Here is a 24,219-nt window from a genome sequence, read left to right as displayed (position 1 = left end):
TTTTGAAGGATGAAACTAGTTAAGACAAGCTTAAAAATTATTAGGTGCTCTGCCTTTGACAAAGAGAGACCTCCAGCTTTCTAGATAATTAAAGTCTTCTGTCACTGTTATATTATTCCAGGTTTATGATTTGTTTCACAAACTCCTGATCAATTTCTTCTTTCTGTCCAATGATAAAATCATTTCTGTTTCTGCCTCCATTGAAATTCATTCAGAATCTCTTATGCGCCATCCTCTCCTCCACCTCCTCTTGGCTCCTGAATTTCCTTACATGTTAACTTCCCCTCCTCTTTTATTTATCCTTTTTCTTTTAAATAAAGTATATTCATCCAGAGTCACAATCCAGTCATGGGTTTCATTCCACCAAGTCTTCCTGTATTGAAGTCAAATTCTGTCTTCTCTCCTTTCTCTTTCATTATGTCCTTTAGTTCCTCATGGTTATTGCCTAAACTTTGGATATTTGCATATAGACACACTTGAAGCCATGGTTATTACTACTGGCTCCTTTCTTGGATATTGTCCTATGAATTTCTAGGTTAATGCTTCAGAAATTTTTTTGGGGGGTGGCTCCTCTCTAGCATCAAACTTGGGGATATATAGACAATCTAGTATTTTCCTTATCCTTATTAATTAAATTGCCCTTTTTTGATCAGATTTGCAAGGTATTTGAAAAATACATTCTTATCAGTTTTAAGGAGATATAGGCTGTTGTTATTTTTTTTTTGATAAGTCTTGAGGGGTTCTTTAACATATTTTGGTTTAATTCCTCAGGAAGAAAATATCCCTTTCTTATCAGGCTAACAAACAGCCACCTCAGTACCTCTGAGAAGAGAATTAGCAGCTACCACTACTCTTCTCTTCTCCTTCTATGCTATATCCAGATCTATTTCCCCCCCCCCCTTTTTTTTTTAATGAAGAAACTGAATTCTAGAGTGGATAAATGATTTGCCTAAAGTCATGTATTTAATTAGTGGCAGAGCCAATATTCAAACCCATGACTTTTGACTCACTTTCCACCATACTTTAATATTTCTTCAATTTATTGATTCCCACTTTCTGGAGGAAGCCTTCCCAGGCTCCTTTAACTTCCTGTGGCTTTTTTTCATGTAATTATTTTTCTATCTATCCTTTATGTAGCTTGCTTTGTAAATATTTGTTTGCATGTTGTGTGTCCCTTCCCCCTTCCCACCACTTTAGATTGTAAATTCCTTGAATGTGGGAATTGCCTTTTGCTTCTTTTTGTTTCCCTAAGGCATAGCCCATATAGGCACTTAATATTGTTTGATTGATGAATGAAAAGAACCATTCCTCTCTCTCTCTTCCATGGACTAGTCTGGAGATGAAATTTTGAAAAGCAATTGCTCTAAGAGAAAATAGTAAAATGAAAGAAGAAAATTCAGAGGACAAAAAAGGGGGAGGGGATTAAAATATATGTGTTTCCCTCCTCCCATTCTGTCCAGAAGTGGATAGATATCTATAACAATGATTGGAAAGGATGGATTCTTTTCTGCTACAGATATAATAGTCTTATGAATGTAAGGAATGTAGAAAGAGTTTCTCCTAATAGGTAGTAGAATGAGCAAAGTAAACTTCCTAATGGGGCTGATGCATGAGTTTTCCCCACTGAGCAGCTGAGGATTCCCCTTTCATACCTATGAAAAGAAATGCTGGAAGGTTGTGGAGAATGTTTCTTCCCTGAATCATTAAAGAAGTTGTTGCTCTGTCTCCCATTTGTAAACCATATTTCTTCTACCAATTGGCTCCCGGAGAGAAATGGAGCTCCAGGGTGCTCAGTGAAGGTTTTTTGCCCACGAGGAGAAGGAACCAGCAGGCAAAATTAACTGCACTGCTGGAGGAGAAGCCCTGGGGAGCAAGAGCCTGCTAGGATTAGTTAGATTGCTGACATAGAACTGATGCTGACTGTACAGAAGAGACATGATCCTCAGAAAGGAACAAGCTGAAGAACCCCAGAAACAAGTAGGCAAAGCACATCAAGAAAAACCTGTCATCAAATTGAAGCTTTAACATTTAAGTGCTAGATTGTGAACAAGTGGGATTCGGCTAAGTTCTGGGGAGAGAAGACGCTAGGGTTTCGAGAAAGAACTTCCGGAAAAAGAAGAGCTTGTAAACATTATCTGTTGTTATTATTTGGTTCTTTAATAAACATGTTCTTTGTTAAGATTGTTAGTATCCTGACAACAGAAGGGAGAAAGAGCTCGGAAAGTGGTGTCTTTTGAGAAACAGGAGCCAAATTTCTCATGTTCCCAAGGGTTACCCAAGACAGGGGCTAAGTATTATAGACTATTGTTATAGAGAAGGCTCGAAGATTGAATTTGGTCTTTATGAGCCCAGAGCTGAGATCCTGAACCATAAATTACAAGGATTAGGGCATAGATGAAAAAGCACGCAACACGTGATTTCATTCGAGCTCCATCTCATGGGCTGGATGTGACTCTGGCCAAGCCATGTAACCTGCTTTTGTCCTAGTTTCTTTAAATCGAGGTAAAATGATCCACGTCCTTTAGTTATTGTGAAGAATAAGAAAAAATATTTCTGAGGTACCCTGAAGTAATCGTAAGAAACCTGTCCTCTATCAAATCGTACTACCATTATTGAACCCTGAGCAGCAGTTTGCAATGACTCATCTCCGGTTTGGGACAAAGAAGCTCAGGTAATTGCAAATATTGTTCCCTGGATAGGCAGAGACAAAAAGAGTAAATCATTGTGGTGTTGGGAAAGAAGGAAATTCCATTTTAAAAAGTATACCAGGTAAGGAGGTTTTAAGGAAAGACAAGGAGAAACTTGTTTTCTAAGTCTCAAGACTACGCATCTTTTCATAGATTTCAATTGCTAACCTAGCCTTTGATTATCTGGCACAGACATACAAAGCTTTCCTGGCTTTTAAAACAAAACAAAACAAAAAAAGCTGTACTTAACCAAGAAAAAAATCCTTGGCCTTCCAATAACTATTAATATCGGGTTCTCCAAAGTGATTTGGGGGATTGGTTTTAAATAGCAAAGCCTCAGACAGCTTAGGCTTGCTTTCTTTCCAGTCACCAGGGTTAAGAAGCCAAAGGACAGAGCCCGGGACCAGGGATCCAGGATGGAGCTTTTTTTTTCCTTTCCCTAGTAGATCCCGGAACATTCCGAGTGGGAGGGAGGAGGTGTGGACAAGCTGGGGGCGCGGCTGCCGGGCTTGCGCCCCTCCCCCGGAAAAGGCCGGGGGGTGGGTGGGCAGGAGGGCCTCGGCGCTAGACGGGAAACGTCAGGGGGCGGTGACTCGCCCCAGCCCGGGGTCCGGACTCCGCCGCAGCCCAGCCCCAGCTGGAGCGCCGGCCCCGCTCCCGGGCGCGGTGCTGGAGGAGGAGCGGGAGGGGGCGGCGTGCCGGGGGCGCGCCTCGTGGCCGTGCTCGCTCCCTTTGGGTCTCCCTCCCTCTTTCCTCTTCCTTCCCTCCTTCGCCTGCGCTACGGGCCGCAGGAGAAGGAGGTGGCGGTGGCGGCGGCGGCGGCGGCGGCGGCAGCTCGGGATCAGACATGGCGGCGGATCTGAACCTGGAGTGGATCTGCTCCTTGCCCCCGACCTGGACTTACGGGATCACCAAAGGCGGCCGCGTGTTTTTCATCAAGTAAAGAGCCCGGGAAGGCTGGAGGAGGCGGAGGGGTGGGTGGGCACAGGAGGGAGACGGAGGGGGGCTGGAAAGGAAGAAGAGGCAAGGAGCGGAGGGGGAAAAGGCAGGAAAACGAGCGGCCCCCCTGCAGCGAGCGCCCTTCCCCTCCCTCCTATTGCCCCTCTCACTTTCCCGTCTGTCTCCCTTCCTGCAGTGAGGAGGCGAAGAGCACCACCTGGCTGCACCCCGTCACGGGAGAGGCCGTGGTCACCGGGCATCGGAGGCAGAGCCCAGGTAACTGTTCAATCCTGACCCCCTTTTTCCTAGCCCAGACTGCGTGTGCGTGTGCATGTGCATGTGCGTGTGTGTGTATGTGCATATGCATGTATGCTCCTCTTTCCGTCCCGCGCCTCCCAGAAAGCTGTACCCCAATCTCGTCCCCGTCCCCGCCCCGGGTTTATTAAGCCACCTGCACGGGAGCTACGGCCACTCCCCCACGGGATGGCAAGATCTGGTGAAAACCCCATCCTCCTACAGTTTGAGGAGCTATCCGAGAGGTGCCCCGAACTTGGTGCGTGCCCCTCTTGGCGCAGCGCCACCCGATTATCTGTCCACTCTTAGGATCTGAAGCCCCTGAGCATCGCCACCAATCTCCTTCCCCCACCCCCAACCTCTTCTAACTGCTGCCCCCTATCCTCTTGTCAGTGCTTGCGAAGGAGACTCTCCTTCAGACCTATCCCTGTCCCTATCCCTGCATGGACCCCCTGCCTCCCATCCCCGCCTTGGTGTTCAGCGTCCCTCACGGAGCCAGAGCCGTTCCGAACCCAACTTCTCCTAGAACCCTGACCCTGCGTCTGGCTGACAAACTACCATACCCGTCGAGTCCCCTTTCTCACTCATTATTAGACCAACATTTTAGTAAGTCCTTTCTGTGTCCCTTAACCCAGGTAATGGGTTCATACTCTTTGCCTCCCAAGCTGTTGTTATGCCATCTGCTTTTTAAAGGTGGGATTTAGGCATAGGTGATTGCAGATAAGGGGGAGGAGAGGAATTGAGGGAGGTTGTGCTTTTTTCTGCGACAGAATAGCTGAGAAAAGCGTGCCCATTTCTCTCCTACCTCTGCTGTTGCCTCCTCCTCCCAGGAGTGAGTCTCTGGAGCTGGAGGAGGATTTTTGCAAGCTGCAGATGCTGGAGATCTAGATTGAAATTCCCCAGCAGTGGCACAGAGGTAGCAGACGTTACTCTGGAAACTCGACAGTACAAGTGGGCAAGCTCTCGCTTTGGGGGGATGCTGGGGGCTCGGGGATGTATCCATGGAAGAGGTTTGTTTAAATAGTAAAGTCTAAGTTAAATGGGGGAACTGTAGCAAAAATGCTGCTTCAGCTTCCCTTTGTCATTCTTTGTTTACATTAGTGAAACTTGTTTGTCTTAGAAAATGTTGCATGTTTTCTCTCTGGCTCCATCATAAGAGAGTTCCAAAAGCTTGAACAATGTGTGCTGTAGGTGGGAGACGATTTAGTTTGCTATCCTCCACTAGTTTTTTATTAGTTCTCATTATTTGAAATAAGTCGCCAAGAACGTTTAAGAAATGTGTTCAGTTTAGTGACTAATCTCACTAAATTTGCAGAAAGGTGGAGGAGGAAGAGAATAGAAAAAAAGGAAAATTTAGTAATAGCCATAATGGGGTTGCATTTTTAGGGTTTTCTGACTAATACTCTTAAGACCCTGATGGCCTGTGACTTTTGGGTATCTTACATTGTCTTTCAGTGTACAAACATTTTGTGCCTCTGCTTTTTTGGATATCAAGAAATTCATTTAATAAAACACAATATAGTATGATCTTTAAAGGAAAAGCACCTAAATAAAGTGGGATTCTACTTTTGGAGATTTGTTTTGATTATTCTGCTGAATTCAGCAGTTAAGTACTCACTATGTGTCAGGTGATGGGGATATCAAGACAGGGGCAAAAACAGTCCATGAATTCAAGAGGTTTACATTTTATTGGGTAGGAAGCAATGGAAAAAAAACAATTAAAAATACATTGAAGATATATACAGACTGATTTTGGAGTATATATTTTGTGGGAAAGTATGCTAGATAAAACTGGGTGAAACTAGGGAAAACCTTTTATTATTTATGTAGCTGAGAAGCTAGGGGTTCTAAATGCTAAAGGTGAGTTCAAGTAATTTTGGTATGGAAGGAGATCTCTATTTGCAAAGATACTAAAGTGGTAGTTGAAATGTTGTGTACAGGAACAGCAAATAGGAATAGACCGTGTATGAAGGGCAAAAATACATAATCATAATAAAAGTTATGTCTGTTCCCCCCCTTGTCATATCTAGCAGATCCAATTATATCCATGTATAGTAAAAAATCTGTTCCACTATTGTAGGACATCTATTTTAATTTTTTCTCAATATGTCATTTTCTTTTCCTTGACTGACTTTAGACTCAAATCAGTCTCTTTTGTCAAGAAGAGATTATAAGTAAACCTAACCAAATGTTATTAACAAATAGCATGTAATACATCATGTTTCAGTAGTTTGCCTGACATATGTTTAAGGTATATTAGGAATGTCTTCATCTTGGAACTCTACATCTCTGGAAAAGTCAAAACCAGGAAATATACATTTTTAAATTTATGCAGTGTCAGATTTCTTTATCTTTAAATATACTACTCAAAAAGTTCTTTCTTTTATTTAAAACAGTACTTAAGGTTATGTCCTAAATAAGAAAAGTAGAGATTAATATACCCAAGAGGAAGGTGGTATGTAGGATTTGGTGGGAACTTTTTTTCTAAGCCATTTCAGTAAATGGCTATTGCTATTTGGGTGAGTTCCTTTTCTGTCATTCCCTTTCCTACCTAAATCTTAGGAATAATTGGTGTAGATAATTAGCTTTGATCTGTGATTAGTTTTCTAGTTAATGAAACAGATGCAGTACTTTGTTTAAACTAATAACTAAATTAATAGTCAAATTGGAGTCTGATTATATAATGTCAATCTATTATATGTTGATGAATTGTGTGTCATAAGAGGGCCAGCCTAGTTAAGTTTGAAGAAGCTAGTTACCAGAATTTTGATCATTAGGTGATGAATATTTTTGGCCACAGCAACTCATGAAGACAAACTACAAAGGCATGGGTGAGTTGTGATCAGAATCATTATTCTTAATGGATGAAACTCTAGTTCTTGAAGTATTGAAAAATAACCAAATAAGAAGAATATTATTTTTAATGTTCAATATTAAACATCTTTCCAGCTTAGAAATACTCTTAATAAGAAAAGCTGATATGAAAACTAATATTGACTTGAATTTGTTTTTCTAATTGAAATTACATTAATTTTGTCTGTGTGTTTTAGATTTGCCTACTGGTTGGGAAGAAGCATATACTTTTGAAGGAGCAAGATATTATATAAAGTAAGTTGTTGTTTTTTTGACATTTCATATTGTTGTTTTGCTTATTATCATTAATGTACTTTATTACATGTTTAAATTTACAAAAAGGTATTTTTTTGTTCATCATTTATTCATTTGGAATTTGACCAAAACAAGATCATTTGAGGTATTCTATAAAATTAGCAAATGGCATCTTATTGAGAAAATGTGATGGTTCAAGTACTGTCTTGAATAATAGGGCTTCCAGATAGAAAAAATATATAAATATTTCATCTATCTAAAGTATAAACCATTGCATTTAGAACTTTAGTAGTTGTTATTAATATTCTGTTGATATCACTGAGGGCATCTATGGGAGTGGATCATTCATCCCACAAATAATGCATCCCCCAAGTGATAACAGTGGTGTTGTTTAAGAAAAAGCAATCGACTTGAATTTATTTCCCAGGTTTCTTCTGAAGGTAATGATGAGCAGTAAACAGGCCCAGTAAGAGAGTAAAGGTTGTGTGAGAGGCAGCATGCATGGTGTATTTCACTGTTATTAAATTCATTGAAAAGGACATCCTACGCTTTTCTACAGACCTTAGAAAACCGCATATTAATATATTTTTCAGTCTATTATATCTTGATTTTTGTTATTAAATGTTTTTCTCTGTACTCTGATGTAGTGAATAGAGGATCAGGCTCTGATTCTGAGGTGACCTGAGTTTGAGCCCTTCCTTTCTCTGACACATACTGGGTGTTTGACTTTGGGCAAGTGACTCAACTCATCAAGCCTTTCTTAACTTGAATTACTATCATTTAACCTGTCAAATCCCCAAGCACATCTATAAGACTTAAGTTATAGAAAAGTTGTTGATTTGGGTGGTCATGTAGTTACTATCTGTTGGAATAGTTCCCTATTTCAGTGAATCATTGTTCTGAACCAACCTCTCCATCCCCCCAAAAAACCTAGCGAAGGAAATTACCTGAATAGTTCGCACAATTGAATGACTGAGAATTGTTTCTTTGCATGACATTTTATTTAAAAAAAGAGTAGGATTCAGAAGGAAAGGTGAGTAGTCATGCCATTAAAACTGTTTTGTTCAATTCTTAATATTTCAGCTAATTTTAGTTAATTATGAATTTAGTCATTCTTGAAATGAATAGAACTTGAAGTTTGGGTGTATTTTGTTGTTATTGTTTTGTTTTGTTTTGTTTTATATTTTAGACCAAACTTACTAGCATGCCCTCGTTTTAAGTTGATTCCTATGACCAGCAGATCTTGTTGAGAACTTGCAATTAGCTATGTAATGTTGCTATAGTGATTTCATGAAGTTTATTCTTATTGTACTGTAACTTGGCATATATGCAGAGCTCTTATTACTTTTATGTGTCTGAACTTTTCAAAACATAATTGTATGTCGGATGGCATCTATTGTGTGAATTGTTAAGAATGCTTGCTTTTGTTAGGATGGATGGGAATGAAAAAAAAAAAGAATGGATGGGAAAGAGATGAAAAATGAAGTAAGGTAGCAAACAGGTTGATAAATTGGTCTTGCTCTGGAATTTTCTCTCCTTTCACAAATTTAGGGAGCTACTATTACAAATGAATTCATGGTGGGAGGGGATATTTTCTGTCTCATCATTATTGACTCAAGAAGTAATACTAGTTAGTAGTGTAGAGTTTCTATGTTATTTCCTAGTGCTGGTTTTAGGTAATATTAAAACAGGTTTGTTGACATGGAAAGGAATGGTGAATTTCTTTTATGTACTATTTTTCAGTGAGAATCTTAATATATGATGAAAGAATATATTATTTGTCTGGAGAAATTTAAGTGGTAGAAACCAATGTATTTTGGATTATAAAATCATAGATTTGGTGTGTTGGAAGAAACCTCAAACATCGAGTTCATCTGTTTCATTTTATGAATGAGGAAACTGAGAGCTTGGGGTGGGTGTGGAACTTGTTCTTACAGGTAATAATTGACAAGGACAGAATTCAAATAGGTTCTCAGATGGCATATAGGATTAAAAGAATGAAATAAGCATTTATGAAGCTCCTACTTTATACTATGCACTGTGTAAATATTATCTCACTTAATCCTTACAATTACTCTGAGAAATTGTACTATTATTATACCCATTTTGCTATTGAGAAAACTGAAGTAGATTGATGTTTTAATGTATGAAGCTGGAGTTGAATTCAGGTTCATCTACCTGAAATTTTAATGAATGGTACCTATACAAGAAATCCTAACATTATTGTAATTTTTTAAAGATTTACATTTAAAATAGCTACATAAAATACAAAGTTATTGCTGATATATTTAAGAAATTATGGTTTGTTTGTTTTTTTTAAGTTGGCAATTTACTTGTTAAAACCCTTTGAAGAGATGCATTTTGGTATAGTGCAAAGAACAATCAGTCAAGGCCCAAATGAAAATCTTGGCCTGCAATGCTTTCTGTATTGCCATAAGCAAGTCATTTCTCCGTTTTGAGGCTGTTTCTTCATATGTAAAATGATGATAACATCTGCAGTATCAGCTTCATAGTATTATTTCTGAATTCAGATAAGACATGTGTAAGATGCTTCTGATTTCAGATAAAATGTATGTAAGATGCTTTTGAAAGCTTAAAGTACTCTCTGCATGATCAATTGTGTTTTATTCTCTAAATTTCTGAACTGTCTCTCAAAACTACAGAAATGATACACTGTAATTGGTCTGGGTTAATGGTTCCTTAACACGGGCAAGTTCTAAGAGTGTATTGCTGAAGTCTTGCAATCTAATTAAATAGGGTCTGAAAGGAAAAGGGAGAAAACCCCCATCATATCCCAAGTTAGAAGAATACAACAGTATAATAGCTTAAATATTCACAAGTGGAAAAAATCCTAAAGGAAACTAATAAGATGGCTTTTGATACACAAATATATATATATGAACAACTAGGAGAAAAACCACAAAAACAAATAGGCACATGTAAAGATTAGGATAGATGTCTGGGGTAATTGACAGACAGTAAAGAAGGAGAGATGCAGAAGATGTCATCAGAAAAATACATGTTGAAAAGAAATCGATTGTTCATCAAGTCAAAAAGAATCAGATAGTTGGATATATTGGACACTCCATTGTTATTCTACAAGTATTAAGAGAATAATAAAAAGGCCTCCAGATTATCCAGTGGGGGGCTAAGCAATTGCAAGCCTTTGGGAGGATGTGGACTTGATGAGCAGACTGGGATGATTTGTAATCTGTGTTGTTGGAGGGAATACCCATATTGATGATGCAATATTGCAATATTGGAGAATTTTTCTCTGCCATGGAGAATATTCTTTGGTTTTGAAATTATAAAACAACAGTTGCTAATGGAAAGTTGAAATTCAAACTGAAAGCATAATAAGGGTGTTCTTGACATGAAAATAAGTTGCTTTGAGTATCAAGGGGGTAACATATAGAAAACATTTCACAGAGCATTAAAGCATTATATAAATGTATATAAGCAATCTTATGCTTTCATTGCTTACCTGCCTGCCTAGCAGCCCTGTTGAAAAAAAGGAAAATAAATTTAGGATGGCATGATCTGTTCCCAATTAACCAAACTGGTTTTTGGTGGCCATTGTGCCTAGAATATTAATAATTATTACAATAATTAATAATGTTTGCTCAGTCAACCTGAATTACTCATTCCTTTTCTTAAGGTACATTGACTGCCCATTTTACAAGTGAGTCTGAGGAACACTGTTTAAATTCCTTACCCAGGCTCACACAGAACTTTTTGTGGTGCCATATTGACTCTTGATATGTTTTAGATGATGTTCTCAAATGGATCTGTGATCTCATCAATTGGAGTTCTCCCAGTGGTGCAGATTGCATGCTTTCAAATGATGCATTTCATCTATGCAAGCTGTCCATTCAGCTTGCTGGAAGCCCTCTTTGCTTTGTTTTAATTGCTGGATACCAGTAGCACTGTCTCCCTGTCATTCCTTTCTCTTGCATGGTATTAGCCCATCTTCTCTCATCCGATGTCTTGATGACACATTATTCTTCAAAGGTGTACCTTGGCCAGAAGTTGTGGCCTGTTCACACACATCATGTACACCTATATATACTTTTCTTGAATTTTTTAGAAAAGAAATGTATTACCCTTGTGAATAAGAAATGTGGGCTAAATGATAGTTCAGTTAGGTAGATTTGACAGTTGAATTCTCTCTCTGAAAAAGCAGTCATTAAATAATGAGTGTCAAGTTTTAAAGAAGTTTAAAAAAAGATAATAATTGCAGACAATCTATGTCTTTCATTTTAAAGAATTTCACCAAAGAAAGTTAATGCTTTTTAATACCCTCTCTTTTTTATTTTACTACACAGTTTAGATTCTGCTTATATAGTTTTTTCCTCACAGTGAAGCACTATTTACTTTTAATTTCTTTCATGTGTCTTTAGAAAAGAAAATTATCTATATAGCAATTTTTATTGTAAGAGAGGATCATAATGTGTGGTGTATAGCTTTAAATATTCTGTATTCTTATTCTTGGCCATATGACTTGGCTTAAGTTGTAGAAGCTAATCCATCATGTTTGAAATTAACAAAGCATTTAGAAATACTGCTTACTTGTGAAAAAGGCAGTTTATTCATCTTATAATGACTGGTCATTGAATGTGTCATGATGTGTCATCCAATCTCCTTTGGTGCATCATGGCTTTGACATAGTTAACGTAGAGCACTAAAAACAAAATCTCAAGCGTATTCTTATAAGTTGTAATGAACAACAGTTGGTAGAATAATTCAGCACTATGCAAATAATTGCTTTTTTAGCATCAAGTTAAAATTTTACAAAATCATAATAGCATAGCATTTTACTTTTATGTAAGGTTTCATTTCAATATAATATACTGAAATATAATCCAATTTAATTCTTAGGTTTCACACTACCCTGTCACTAGTTTAAGGATAATAAAGTGTTTTAGGAAAGATCAATATGATGTTATATAGCATTTGCATTTATACAGAATTTTATACTTACTTGGAATGCTTTCAGATCTATTACTTTATTGGATGTAATAAAATAATTAGTCCTTGACTCAAGTTTACAGCTTAGTTGGGGGAGACAAGACATAAACATATTAGCCATCTCGAATATTTTTTTTTAAGTTATATACAAAAGGATAGAAGGAAGAACAGTTAGAAAATGAGTATAAAACTATTAAAAAAAAAAACAGTGAATATCGAAAAAGAAGCAGTAGTCACAAAAGCAACATGACTTTCTCAAAAACAGGTCCTTATACTAATCTGATTTCCTTTTCTGATAGGTGTGTGTGTGTGTGTGTGTGTGTGTGTGTGTGTGTGTATGTGTGTGTGTGTGTGTCCAAGTCTAAGGGACTACTATAAATATAATTTGTCTAGATTTTAAAAAAGCATTTGATGAAAATTAATACTATTCTTGGAGACAAGATAGGAAGTTGTCGTTTATGAGATACATCTAGTAGAGTTGCCTATGATGAGTGATTATACTTCAAGAAGAGTCATTAATGGTTTGATGTTAGTGTGAAAAGAGGTTTTTCATAGTGCCTTGGTGATTTGTTTAGGCTCATAATGTTTAACATTTTATCTATGATTCACAAAAAGATGTGCTTGCACAGATAGCCTGCAAAGTGTATTTATCCTTTAAGTGAAAGGACAATGACACACTAGAGAGGTTCCAGAGGACAGTGACCAACATGGTAAAGAGAATGGAAACCGTATCTTAAGAATTATTTGAAGGATCTTGGAATGTTTAACATGGAGATAATTTTGGAGAGCTGTGATGTCTGTTTTGAAGTATTTCAAGCATTGTTATCAGTCAAGAAATAGGGAATAAGATTAGAATTTTTAGGCTTGTAGTCTGCCATCCAGAATTTGGATCTACCATTAGAAGGGGGTGGGATTTAGGTTTCCATTAAGAAAAACCTTGCAAATAGGGCTTATCAGCAATGTAACTGGGCTATCTTTGGAAGTTGCTGTGAGGAAGGAACTTTGTGATCTCGCTTATATCATGGACTCCTTGGTCAGATACCGATTGAATTAGAACTTCTTCCTTGGGGGACAGCTAGGTGATGCAGTAGATAAAGCACCTGCTCTGAAGTCAGGAAGACCTGAGTTCAAATCTAACCTTAACCACTTCCTAGCTGTGTGACATTGGGCAAGTCATTTAACTCCAATTGCCTCAGCAAAAAAAGAAGAATTTCTTCCTCTCTGAGGTTCCTTCCAGTTTAGTGTTCTTTGATTCTGACAGTGTTTTTTATTTTTGTAGTTCCATAAATGACAAATAGTACTATCCATGACATAATAGCCAGCTAGCATTTACATAGCACTTCAAGGTTTGCAAAGTGTATTAATTATTTTATTTGATCTTCACAACAACTTGGAGAAGTAGGTGCTATTATTATCATCATCCTTATTTTATAGAGGAGGAAACTGAATCTGAGAGAAGAAAAATGATTTGCCATGGGTCTCATGGTATCTGAGGTCACTTTTGAAGTCAGGTCTTTCAGTTGAGTAACTCCATCCATTATGCCACACATACTTTGGATACACATTAAATTTAAGTACGAATATATATTTTTAAAATTATAGAAAATTCTGTATAGATATTTAAAATGCTTTCTTTGCAGTTTTAGGGGAAAAAATAATTCTGTTGGAAATTAAAGTTTTTACTTTTTAGAAAAATTGGAATAGTATCAAAAGAGTAGGATTTGGAGTCAGAAGGGACTTGCCTATTGTTTACTTTGAGTTTTATTTGTTTTCACTTTCCATACCTATTAAATGAAGTTGAACTTCATGACCTCTGAGGTCATTCTAAATCTACCTGTATGGTCCTGTATGCCTTTTGTACATAGGTAACTATTAAATATATGCAAAACTAAAAGCTGGGTTTGTATTTGACATCAAAATTGGATTTCATTTTTTTATTTGTTTTTGCTGCGCTGGGAAGTTTAATGTCTTTATTTTAGAGCCTTTAAAAATACAAATTGTTTTAGTTCTGAAGTCCTAGTGTTAGGAATGGTAATTTTCCTCTAATTTAATATAGTGAAGTTATGGTGTATAAAAGTAATGGAATACTATTGTTCTGTAAAAAATGATGAACAGGCTGATTTTAGAAAGACCTGAGAGGATTTACATGAACTGATGCTGAGTGAAGCAAGCAGAACCAGAAAGCATTGTATACAGCAACATCAGGATTGTGCAATGATCACCTATGATGGACTTGCTTCTCAGCATTTCAGTGATCCAAAGTAATCCCAATAAACTTCGGATGGAAAATGCTATCTGCATCCAGAGAGAAAATTGTGGAGACTGAATGTAGGTAGATCAGTATATACTATTTTCACTTTTTTTCCTCTCGTGATTTTTCTCTTTTGTTCTGATTTTTCTCTCCCAATATGAATCACATGGAAATATGTAAAAAATGATTGTGTATATATATAACCACAAAAAAAAAGTTTTTACATGTAACAGGGAAAAATAAAAAATAAAAATTTAAATTAGTTTTATATAGTGTCTTTCATTTTGCTGTTCTGATGATCATTTTAATTACTAGTAGTTGAAAAGATGGCATATACTAGTAAGGCTGTTAATAGTAAGATTTTATAGAATAGAAGTTTAAAAACTCCCTCCAAAAATGCTTTGTCTTAATCAACACTTGTTGATCAGACACCGTGTTGGGTGCCAGGGATACTGATGTCTTTAAAACATCTTTATTGAAACCTTATTCTACTAAGTCAGAAGTTGGTGATTCTTGATTATTGAATGCTATCAGTAGGGTTAGGTAAAAGTGGAGATAGGTTAAAGAATACAGATAAAAAGAAAAGAAAAAAAAAAATAAAGGAAGTTAGAGCGAGGAGATAAAATAAAAAAAAAAGGTTATAATCTTGGCAATGGGGAATTGTAGAGTGTTGCTAGAATTTAAACTGGGTCATTCAAAAAAGATTTTAAGTAATTTTTATTGCTCATTAAAAGATATTTTATCACAAATCAGAAAGACTTCTCAAGTCCCATATGGGGTGTGTCTTTGTTATATCAGAAGTTCTAGCTTATTTCAAGGAGAACAGACAAACTTGCCTAACTAGTCACACAGGATTTCCTATACTACTTCTGATTTTGAGATTAAGCAGAAATACCTCTTTAATTTTAGATTGTTCTAAGATGTCAACTTTCAGATTAATGAAGCTCCACATCAGATTAATGTAAGTTTTCTGTCTAGCTAGGTAAAGCTCCCTGCCAATTATTTCAGCAACAATAAATATTTACTATTCAGTACTATTCAGTACCATTTTTACTATGTGCAAACACGGTGCTATGTTGTGAGACTGAAAAAAGGGAGAAGTGTTTACACTTGAGTAGAGGAGCAGGGCATTGGATAAATTGGAGGATTAGAAAAGGCTTTGTGAATAGTAGTTATCTCAGCAGCTTTCAAGAAAGGCAAGATTTCTGATAAATTGAGATTTGCATCCTAGGCATAGGGATTATTTGAGTGTATGAAGATGAAAGACATAATTAAACATTATGTGAAAGGCACTGAACTACCTTATTGGGGACATAAACCAAAAATGAAATAACTTCTGACCTCAAGAAATTTACATATGTAAATAAGAAAATAAATAAATACAAGGAAAACAGTAGAGTCAGATGGAATCAGAGATACATTACTGGGAATGTGAAGGGGTTCAAATGCCAAAGGAGTTTGTACTTGATTCTGGAGATGATAGTCTGCTGTTGGAGTTTATTGCATAGGTGAGTGACATGGTCATTCATGATCAGAACTATGCTTTGGGAACATCACTTTAATGCTGTTGTATTGACAGGTGTATTGGAAGGAGAAAATTTGAGACATAGATCAATTAGGAAGCTATGGCGATAGTTAAGGTATGGTGATCAGGGCGTGAACTAAGGAGATAGGTGTGAAAAATGTGAATAGAAATGACAAGACTCAGAATTGATTGGTTATATGGGATAAGGGACAGTGAGGAATCTGTGAAGTTCCTGAGGTGAGGGAGATTCAAAAGAAAGTTGAACTGCTTTTAAAATGTCATCTTTTCCCCCTTTCTTTTCTAACACTATTTATATAGACTTGTCAGAGGTCTTCATTCTTCTTTTCTCACTGTTCACTCCAAATATTCCCTTACCAAAAATGTTTGCCCACTTCTGTCCTTGTTGGTTTAATTACCTCTTCAGTCTAACTGATCTGTGGAGGCTGCAGTCTGTAGCTTTTGCCTTAACCTGGATGTACTTTTGCTCACTGTCTCTAACTCCCAGTTAAGCTCTTATTAACTTTTATTGATTTTTTTTTTTTTTTTTGCAGCATCAAATTTTTCCTCAGTATTGCTCTCTCTTTCTCCCACCCATATAACTTACATTGCTTTCTAATAGGCTTCATGTCTCTCCAGTACAACTTTGGTGATGTTATCACCAAAGAAATCTTCCTATTGTACCAACCATTCTGATTGTGTCAATCAAAAACTTGTGGCTTCTTATTTCCTATTGAATAAAATTCTAGCTCATAAATCTTCCACACTCTTGTTTCCACTTGCCTTTTATTGTCTTATTTTGCTTTACTTCCCTCTTTTTTTTGTTGTTCAATTGTTTTTATTCATGCTAGGCTCTTTCATGAATCCTCATATAGACATATGAGGCCATGATTTTAGCTGGTTCCCTTCCTGTATTTTGTCTCCTATGAATTTCTGGTTGTTTCAATTTGTGTTCTTCTTAATTCATTGTACTTACTTTCTGTTAAATAACTGGATGAATATATGTAAAAAGCTTTCTTCTTACTCTTTCAGTTAAAAAGTCCTTGTGATTAGGTTTATAAGATGCCAGGCCCATAACATTTCCTTCCAGCCATTATTAGTTGCACTCCATCTCTTAATGAGATTGCATCATTTGTATATTTCAGCTCTTAAAACTAAAAATCTACAAGTCATTCTTAGATTCAGTTATAAATTGTTAACTCAAGTTTTTGCTTTTATTCTGCAGCAGAGACTGAAAAACACAATCTCTAAGGTCTTTGAATTCAAATGCAAAATTATTTTCTGAGCAGTACTCTTTTAATTCCATCAGTTTTCCTTTATTTTTTCCTTCTACTTCCCAAGAAATGGAGAGTGGCCTTTACTCCTATGCATTTAATTGGTTTTACTTGTTTTGCAATTTAGAGTCCATGCCTTATCTGCCATTGCTTCTCTTCCCCCTACTTGCCCTTTATGCAAAGTCATTGTAAACACAATCTTTGAAAGTCCTTGTGTTTTAATTTTATGTTGATTTAACATATTTTTATATAAAAAATTAATGTGTCACTGAGGCACAGAAATGGAAAAGCTCCTTTTCCCAAGGATAGAAACATCTGCTTTTTGGGAAGATAACTTTCTTTGAAAAGAAATGAGTAATATCTTAATTATCTTGTCTTTTTATAGCTGTTACTGCCTCTTGACAGTAATATTATGCAGACTTCTCTTTGGAACTTGGTGCTTAATTGACTTTTGGATCACAAGGGTTAGCAAGGTTTTTTTGGATGACTTTTACATTCAAACCCCTCCCACTCCTCTTTCTGGGATTAGAATGAATCAGCAGTTGAATTCCTAGCTAGTTTCTGAAACTGGGGGTTTTACTTGGCATTATTATCTTGTGTAAGCATTTCAGTTTAGTAGGTGGCTTTATTTTCACCACATCAGGTAATGTGAAAGTCAGAGACATTTATAAAGGAAATCATATTTTTAGATTGAGTACAAAAATACTCTGTAATATTTTGAAAAAGTTTTTCAAGTTCAAAAGCAGGTTACTTGCTCTGTCCTTGCCATTCTCCTGTTCCTTGTTCCTTCTACATTCTCAGGGACAGCTGGTAGAGCAGTGGATATAAACAGGAAGATCTGAGTTCAAATGTAGTCTCCAATACTTCATAGTGATGTGATTTTGGGCAAATCACTTAACCGTAGTTTGCCTCAGTTATGTTAACTGTAAAATAGGGATAGTAACAGCACCTATTTTACAGGATTGTACAGGTCAAATTGGGGGAAAATTAGATTAATGAAAGTGCCACATAGGAGGCACTATGTAAATGCTCATTCTCCATTGTGAATGTGATTTTTTTTCTCAATGTATAGGGAAAAACTTTTTTTTTCTAAAAAGCTCTGATTTTCAAAAAGCAAATTTAAATTTAAGTAATTAGAACTAATGAAAATGTTAAAATTTGTTTTTAAAAATTTCAGAACATTCTTTTGGGAAGAAATGGTCATTTTCATTTTTAATTTTGTAATGTTAGGTTCCAAAAGATTCTAAACAGTGAAACATTTGTTATCCAAATTACAGTATTGATTCAATGGTTTAAAATTGTATTTATATAGGGATACTATCACCAGATGTTTTACTTTTTTAGTTCTTCACTTTTCTTTTATTTCTTTTACTTTTTATTTGTTACAAAGCCTTTGGAACAAATAAACATGATCAAAACACAACAAACCCATATGGTAGCCATGTCTGACTATTAACCTTAAGTCCCGGAAGTGGCCAACTTGCTTCATCATAAATGTTCTAGAGTTGCTCATTTGATCACAGTTCTTAGATTTTTTAAAAGTTTTTTGTTTTGTTTTAAGTATTGTTCTACAGATTGTCCCGATTCTGCTAACTTTACTTAGCATCAATTCATAAAACTTTTCTCAGAGTTCTCTGAAATCATATCTTTTGGCATTTCTTACAGTAAAAGATATTACTGTTCTTAAGAGAGACACTTAATTCTTTTCTCCCTTCCCTAATTAAAATACTAGCACTACTATCATCAACAGTGTTTGCAAATGTCAGAAGTTTTATCTTGCAAAATTTCTCTTAATGCTTGTATTTCTAATTTAAAGTTCCTACTTGGCTCTGATCTTTAAATAAAAAATTCTTGAAAGCCCTCTATTTTATTAAATCTCAATTTTTTTTTCCTTTGTAGCACTATGCTCTATTTTCTTATTTTATATTTTTTGAGCATAAGACATTGTTGAACCTTTTGCCTTCTGAAACATTAGATTTCAGTATCTTTCATTTGAGGTTGAGGCTGCCAAGTTTTATGTGGTGTATTGACTGTGGTTTCTTCATATCTGAATTACTACTTCTGCTCTTTGATATGAAAACTCTACATTGGGACTGTGGAATTCTTGTGACTTTGTCTTTTGGGGTTTCTGTCAGGAGATGATTGTGGATTCTTCCTGTTTTTCCTATAATAGATCTGGACATTATTCATTTATGATTTCTTGAAACAATATTCAGATTTTTTTATATTATTGTTTTTAGGGAGTCTAATTATTTAATTTTTTTTCTTGACCTATTTTCCTGGTCTTTTGTACTAAGATAAGATTTTCCTACATATTTCTATCTTTTGACTTAGTTCTAGTATTTTGTTTCAAGGAGTCATTATTTTTGTTTGGTTTATTTTTCTACTTCGAGCTTTTTTTCCTCCAGTGCTTTCAATTTCTAGATGTTTATATAATCTTTGTGAAAATCCATTTTTAACTTTGACTACTATGCTTGTAGCTTGTAGTTATAATTTCCAACATTCTACTTTTTAGTATTTTTCCCTCTACTGTTTCCTTTGCCCTCCTCCCCTTTTTTCTACCTCTAAACATCACACTGTCCCTTCCCACTCCCTAAAAAAGTAGAAAATCAAATGTCTGGAATTCTAAAATTTCATTCATCCTCTTTGCATTTTACCAAATGTTAAAAAAATTAGATAGAGGTTTGTAGCAAGAAGTCCCAAGAGTGGAGGAAGCAGGCATATCTTATTCATTGCTATTTCTACAACTAAATAAATTCTGGATTCAGTGACAAAGCTTAAACTCTTCCATCATTCTAGTTCTCTCATTGTCCCTACAATTTAAATAAAATATTACCATTTTATAATGAAATGTTTTGATATAAACTGTCTTGGAAGAGATCCATAATTGAATTCTGCTCTGTGGAGAACAGAATTAGTGAAATTCCAGTGTAGTTTTGTGATACTTAAGACAAAATTAAAAATAGGCTATAACATTAAAATGAAAACACCTTACATTACTACTGTCATTAACTAATCCGTATTGAAGCATATATTTATACAAGTAATGTATAACATGAGGTTGAGGGTCTTTCTGTTTATGTAAACAAAAACATAAGAAAATTCTTGCTATGCATGTCTTCTGAATATTACCAGGCTGTTTGGCATTCACCAATTTTTGAACTTGAGGTATAACTTACTCATCATTTACTTTTTTTTTCCTAGTATGCTCAGAAGTTTTATTCTGTTTATAAGCATATTTTCTGTCTTTGATTTGGGTGCTCTAAATTATCTTTTTCAGAGAGCACATTTTTGGGGTCTAAATAAAAATCTTGATGAACATTATAGCACAAAAATTATAGCTAACTCTCTTCTTCAAACTGTAAAGAGAACATTAGAGCATTGCTCCCTCACCAAGAAGCAGGAATTTCAATGGAGTTATTAGCAAGTGTTTGAAAAGCTGTTATTCAGTAATGTGATATGTGGGTAAATACACATTTGTAGATTTCTTGAAAAGAGATGAATCCTAAAAATATTGACCTTGAAAGAAATGGAATCTTATTCTACACTGCAGAGAATCAAGTTGATGAAATAGAAAGAATATGCAGACTGGAATCCACAAATATGAATTCAGACTTTATTTACAAGTAATATTCATAGACCTGTGACTGTGTCTTCCTCAGTTTCTTGTGAGGGATGTGCTTGTACCCATTAAAGTACTATGGATATGAGTTATGAAGTATATGTTACATTTTAATTATTTGATTTTAAATCTGGTCTCAAGACACTTAACTAGCTATGTGATTCTGGGCAGTCTGTCTTCCTCAGTTTCCTTAAACTATAAAATAATAATAATGATAGCACTTACCTTACAGGGGTATTGAATGGATCAAATGAGATGGTATTATAACATAATATTATATAATATAAATGATATAATATATTTAATATAGATAATACTATAATACATTATAATATAATAAAATATAGTATAATATAATATATTCTCTACCCTTAGTTACACTATCAATTCTTGCCTCTCCCATTTTTCAGAATAGATTATCAAGGCATTCTACTGTTGAAATGTTTGGTTATTTCTACAAACTTAAAATTTACTCTTATGAGTTTAAATTTTCTTTTATTTTCAAGTAGAAATATGTAAGTGTGGGAGGAAATTTCTTCTGTTTCTCCCCACCCTGTTCCCAAGTAGTCTTTTCCATGATAAAACATTCTTTGTCCTTCAGGTAGAACTTATACAGCATGTGTCCATTATCTTTAATCTTTTGAAAACAGTTCTCTGGACGCTCTCCAGTTCATCATTGTCCTTCTTAGTCTTTTTACCTCTTAGACAAAGGTAGGAAGCCTGACTAAGGCATCTTATCATCTCCTTTTTATGGACAGATTCTTAGTGTAGCTTAATGATGCTTAATTAATTTTTTTTTATCTTGTAGGTCACTAAAACCCAAATCTTTTGCACATAAACTAAGCCATACTTTCTCCTATATTGTTCTTATGATGAGTTTGTTTTTTCCCTATTAAGAGGTAATCTTATTAAACTGGGGCCTCCTGTTTTGGCTGTTGTTCAGTGTGTTGACTAAATTCCTCTCTGCGTTGTCTTTTGCAAATAATAATAGCTGACATTTAGATAGTACTCTAAGATGCTTGACCAGATACAAGGTATCACGAAAGATTTAGTATAGGGTTAGTATAGATTTTTCATATAAACTCTAGCTTATGGCCAAGCAATTTAAAGTGCTTATCTAAAAGCTTTAATAACTTAAAACTGCACTAAAACTTTTGGAATACTCTATATTTTCTCATTTGATCCTTGAAATAACATTGTGATTTAGACACTATTACTGTATTTATCTTATTTATAAGAAAATTGAAGCTAGAATTGGAGTATAACTTCGTTCAGTCAGATGGTAAGGGAGTCTTAGACCAGCTTTTCAGACCAGCTTCCAGTAGATTTTTTTTTGACTTACCACCCTGCAAAATATTTCCTACCTTGTTTGCTGTTATTACTTTCAGTGTTAAAAATGTTAACACCACACATCCCAAAGTAATTTTAATTTTAAATGCCCTTACCTCATAAAGAATTTATGTCTATCTGTGTGTGTGTGTGTGTGTGTGTGTGTGCGCGCGCGCACACTCCTAAAGTTGTCATTTTTTCTCTTGAAAAGAATAATTTTCTTTAAAATGTTTAGAAATTTCTATTTTCAGGCCTAGACTTTTTGAAAAATGGATTTGTTAAATATTTTTTTTAATCCACAGAAAGGCTATATTTGTAGCACAATATTATAAGTCTCTAACCGGAAAGGATCTTGGAGATTGTGTAATTCAGCCTCCTAAGAGTAACTAACTTTTCCAGGGTCACATATGTAATAAGTAGTAAAAGCCAGATTTTAAATCTAGGGCCCCAGAATCCAGAGCCAGATCTTCCAGATCTTCATTATTTTTCCCTCAGCACTTTGGAAATAAGTTTTTTCTTCTTTGGGAAGATTCTGGATAATAAAGAATGAAATTTGTTCCAATATAAAAATCTGGCATGCCATTCATTTTTTTAGCATTTGAGAGAATTATGTATTTGAATAATACTATACCTCCGTCCCTCAAACATTTATCCTCAAACAAAATACTGTATTTTTGTAATTTACTATACTAAGCAAATAAATATTAAGGCTACCAAAGGTGAATGAAGTAAGACACAATTCTTATATCCAAGGAATTTATAGTCTAGTAGGGAGAAATTTCACAGATATACAAAGCTTTATAATATGTTATAAAGTGATGATTACCTATAATTGATTAGAATATATTAAAAGATGTATTCTACACATTCCCACAGCGTGGAAAGTAAGTAGTATTTTCAGCAATATTTTCTTTGATCATTGATGTGAGGGTTTCTTCCAGTAACACAGATCAAAACTCATCCATGTTTGCTGATTATTTGGTTCCTGAAGTACATGGACTCCCATAAATCTAACCTGCTTTTGGTAGAAGGTGTCCATTCAATGTGCTGATGACTTTCCACTAGTTTTTTTTTTTTTTTATGTTGCCTATTTACCAGTGGAGCATGTATTCTTTCAATTACCCCTTGCTCTATGACTGGACCACTCTTTTCAGTCATAGATCTTTATTTTCATTTTGTATGAGCATTTAAAACTTAGTTTTTATTGTAAACCTAGTAAATGTCAACATTTCAGCATATAAACAACAAAAGAATTAAATATGAAACTATAAAACTTAGATAGTTTATTTCTAAGTATATTAAATTTACCATAATATTAACAAAATCAGTTTGTTTTGCATCATGTATCCATTAATTCCTCTGTCTGCTATCCCTTAGATTGCCTTGTAATAAGTAAACAAAATTTTAAAAAACAAGTCAATTCATTATCTATGTCTGAAAATATGATTCCACCTTGAGTCCATCACCTCTGTAGAAGTATAACACATTTCATCATTGTTCTTAAAGCCATGACTTATTATTGCAATGATCAAAGTTCTGTAGCCTTTCATGTTTTTTTTTCCCTACATTATTATTGTCATAAAAATTCGTTTGTATACTTCATGCATGTCTTTCTAACTTGTTCTAAATCTGTTATATTTGCCATCTTTTATAGTACTTAGTATTTCATTATGTAATGCTGCTATCAGTCCTTGTGTCTTTTCTTTTGGGGAGTGGTCTTCAGGATATATTCCTATGGATGTAAACAGTTTGCATTTTTGTTTTTCTTCCCGGGTTATTTTTACTTTCTGAATCCAATTCTCCCTGTGCAACAAGAGAATGTTTAGTTCTGCACACATATATTGTATCTAGGATATACTGTAATCTATTTAACATGTATAGGACTGCTTGCCATCTGGGGGAGGGGGTGGAGGGGAAGAAAGGGGGAAAATCGGAACAGAAGTAAGTACAAAGGATAATGTAAAAAAAAATTACCCAAGCATGGGTTCTGTCAATAAAAAGTTATAATTATTTACCAAAAAAAAAAAAAAAAAAAAAAGGCTGTATTCCTAGTAGTGGGATCATGGGGTCAAAAGGTATGCACAAATAAATAAGATTATGTGATGATCAACTGTGATGGACTTGGCTCTTTTCAACAATATTTCAAGGCAATTCTAAAATATTTTTGATGGAAAGAGCCATTTGCATCCAGAGAGAGAATCAGGGAGACTAAATGTGGATCAAAT

At 35.3% G+C, this 24,219-nt stretch overlaps 1 protein-coding gene across 35 annotated transcripts in view; it reads left to right on the top strand.

Moving 5' to 3' along the window:
* The first annotated feature begins 2,169 nt into the window (after positions 1–2,169).
* The window catches only part of PLEKHA5 (pleckstrin homology domain containing A5), a 188,782-nt gene continuing 166,732 nt past the window's right edge, over positions 2,170–24,219 (top strand). For 5 of the 35 annotated variants that reach the window (XM_051961348.1, XM_051961347.1, XM_051961350.1 and 2 more), the window contains exons 1-3: positions 3,350–3,626; positions 3,823–3,902; positions 6,971–7,028. In XM_051961348.1, the coding sequence (XP_051817308.1) occupies positions 3,535–3,626; positions 3,823–3,902; positions 6,971–7,028 (230 nt within the window). In that variant the 5' untranslated portion in view covers positions 3,350–3,534. Of the gene's footprint in view, positions 3,627–3,822; positions 3,903–6,970; positions 7,029–14,111; positions 16,567–24,219 lie in introns of those variants that run through there. The other 30 variants (XM_051961353.1, XM_051961382.1, XM_051961357.1 and 27 more) reach the window with 20 other exon arrangements.

This window comes from Antechinus flavipes, chromosome 5 (genome assembly GCF_016432865.1).
Source record: "Antechinus flavipes isolate AdamAnt ecotype Samford, QLD, Australia chromosome 5, AdamAnt_v2, whole genome shotgun sequence".
In the NCBI taxonomy this organism is placed as follows: domain Eukaryota; kingdom Metazoa; phylum Chordata; class Mammalia; order Dasyuromorphia; family Dasyuridae; genus Antechinus; species Antechinus flavipes.
This window is presented reverse-complemented; position numbering and strand designations above follow the sequence as displayed.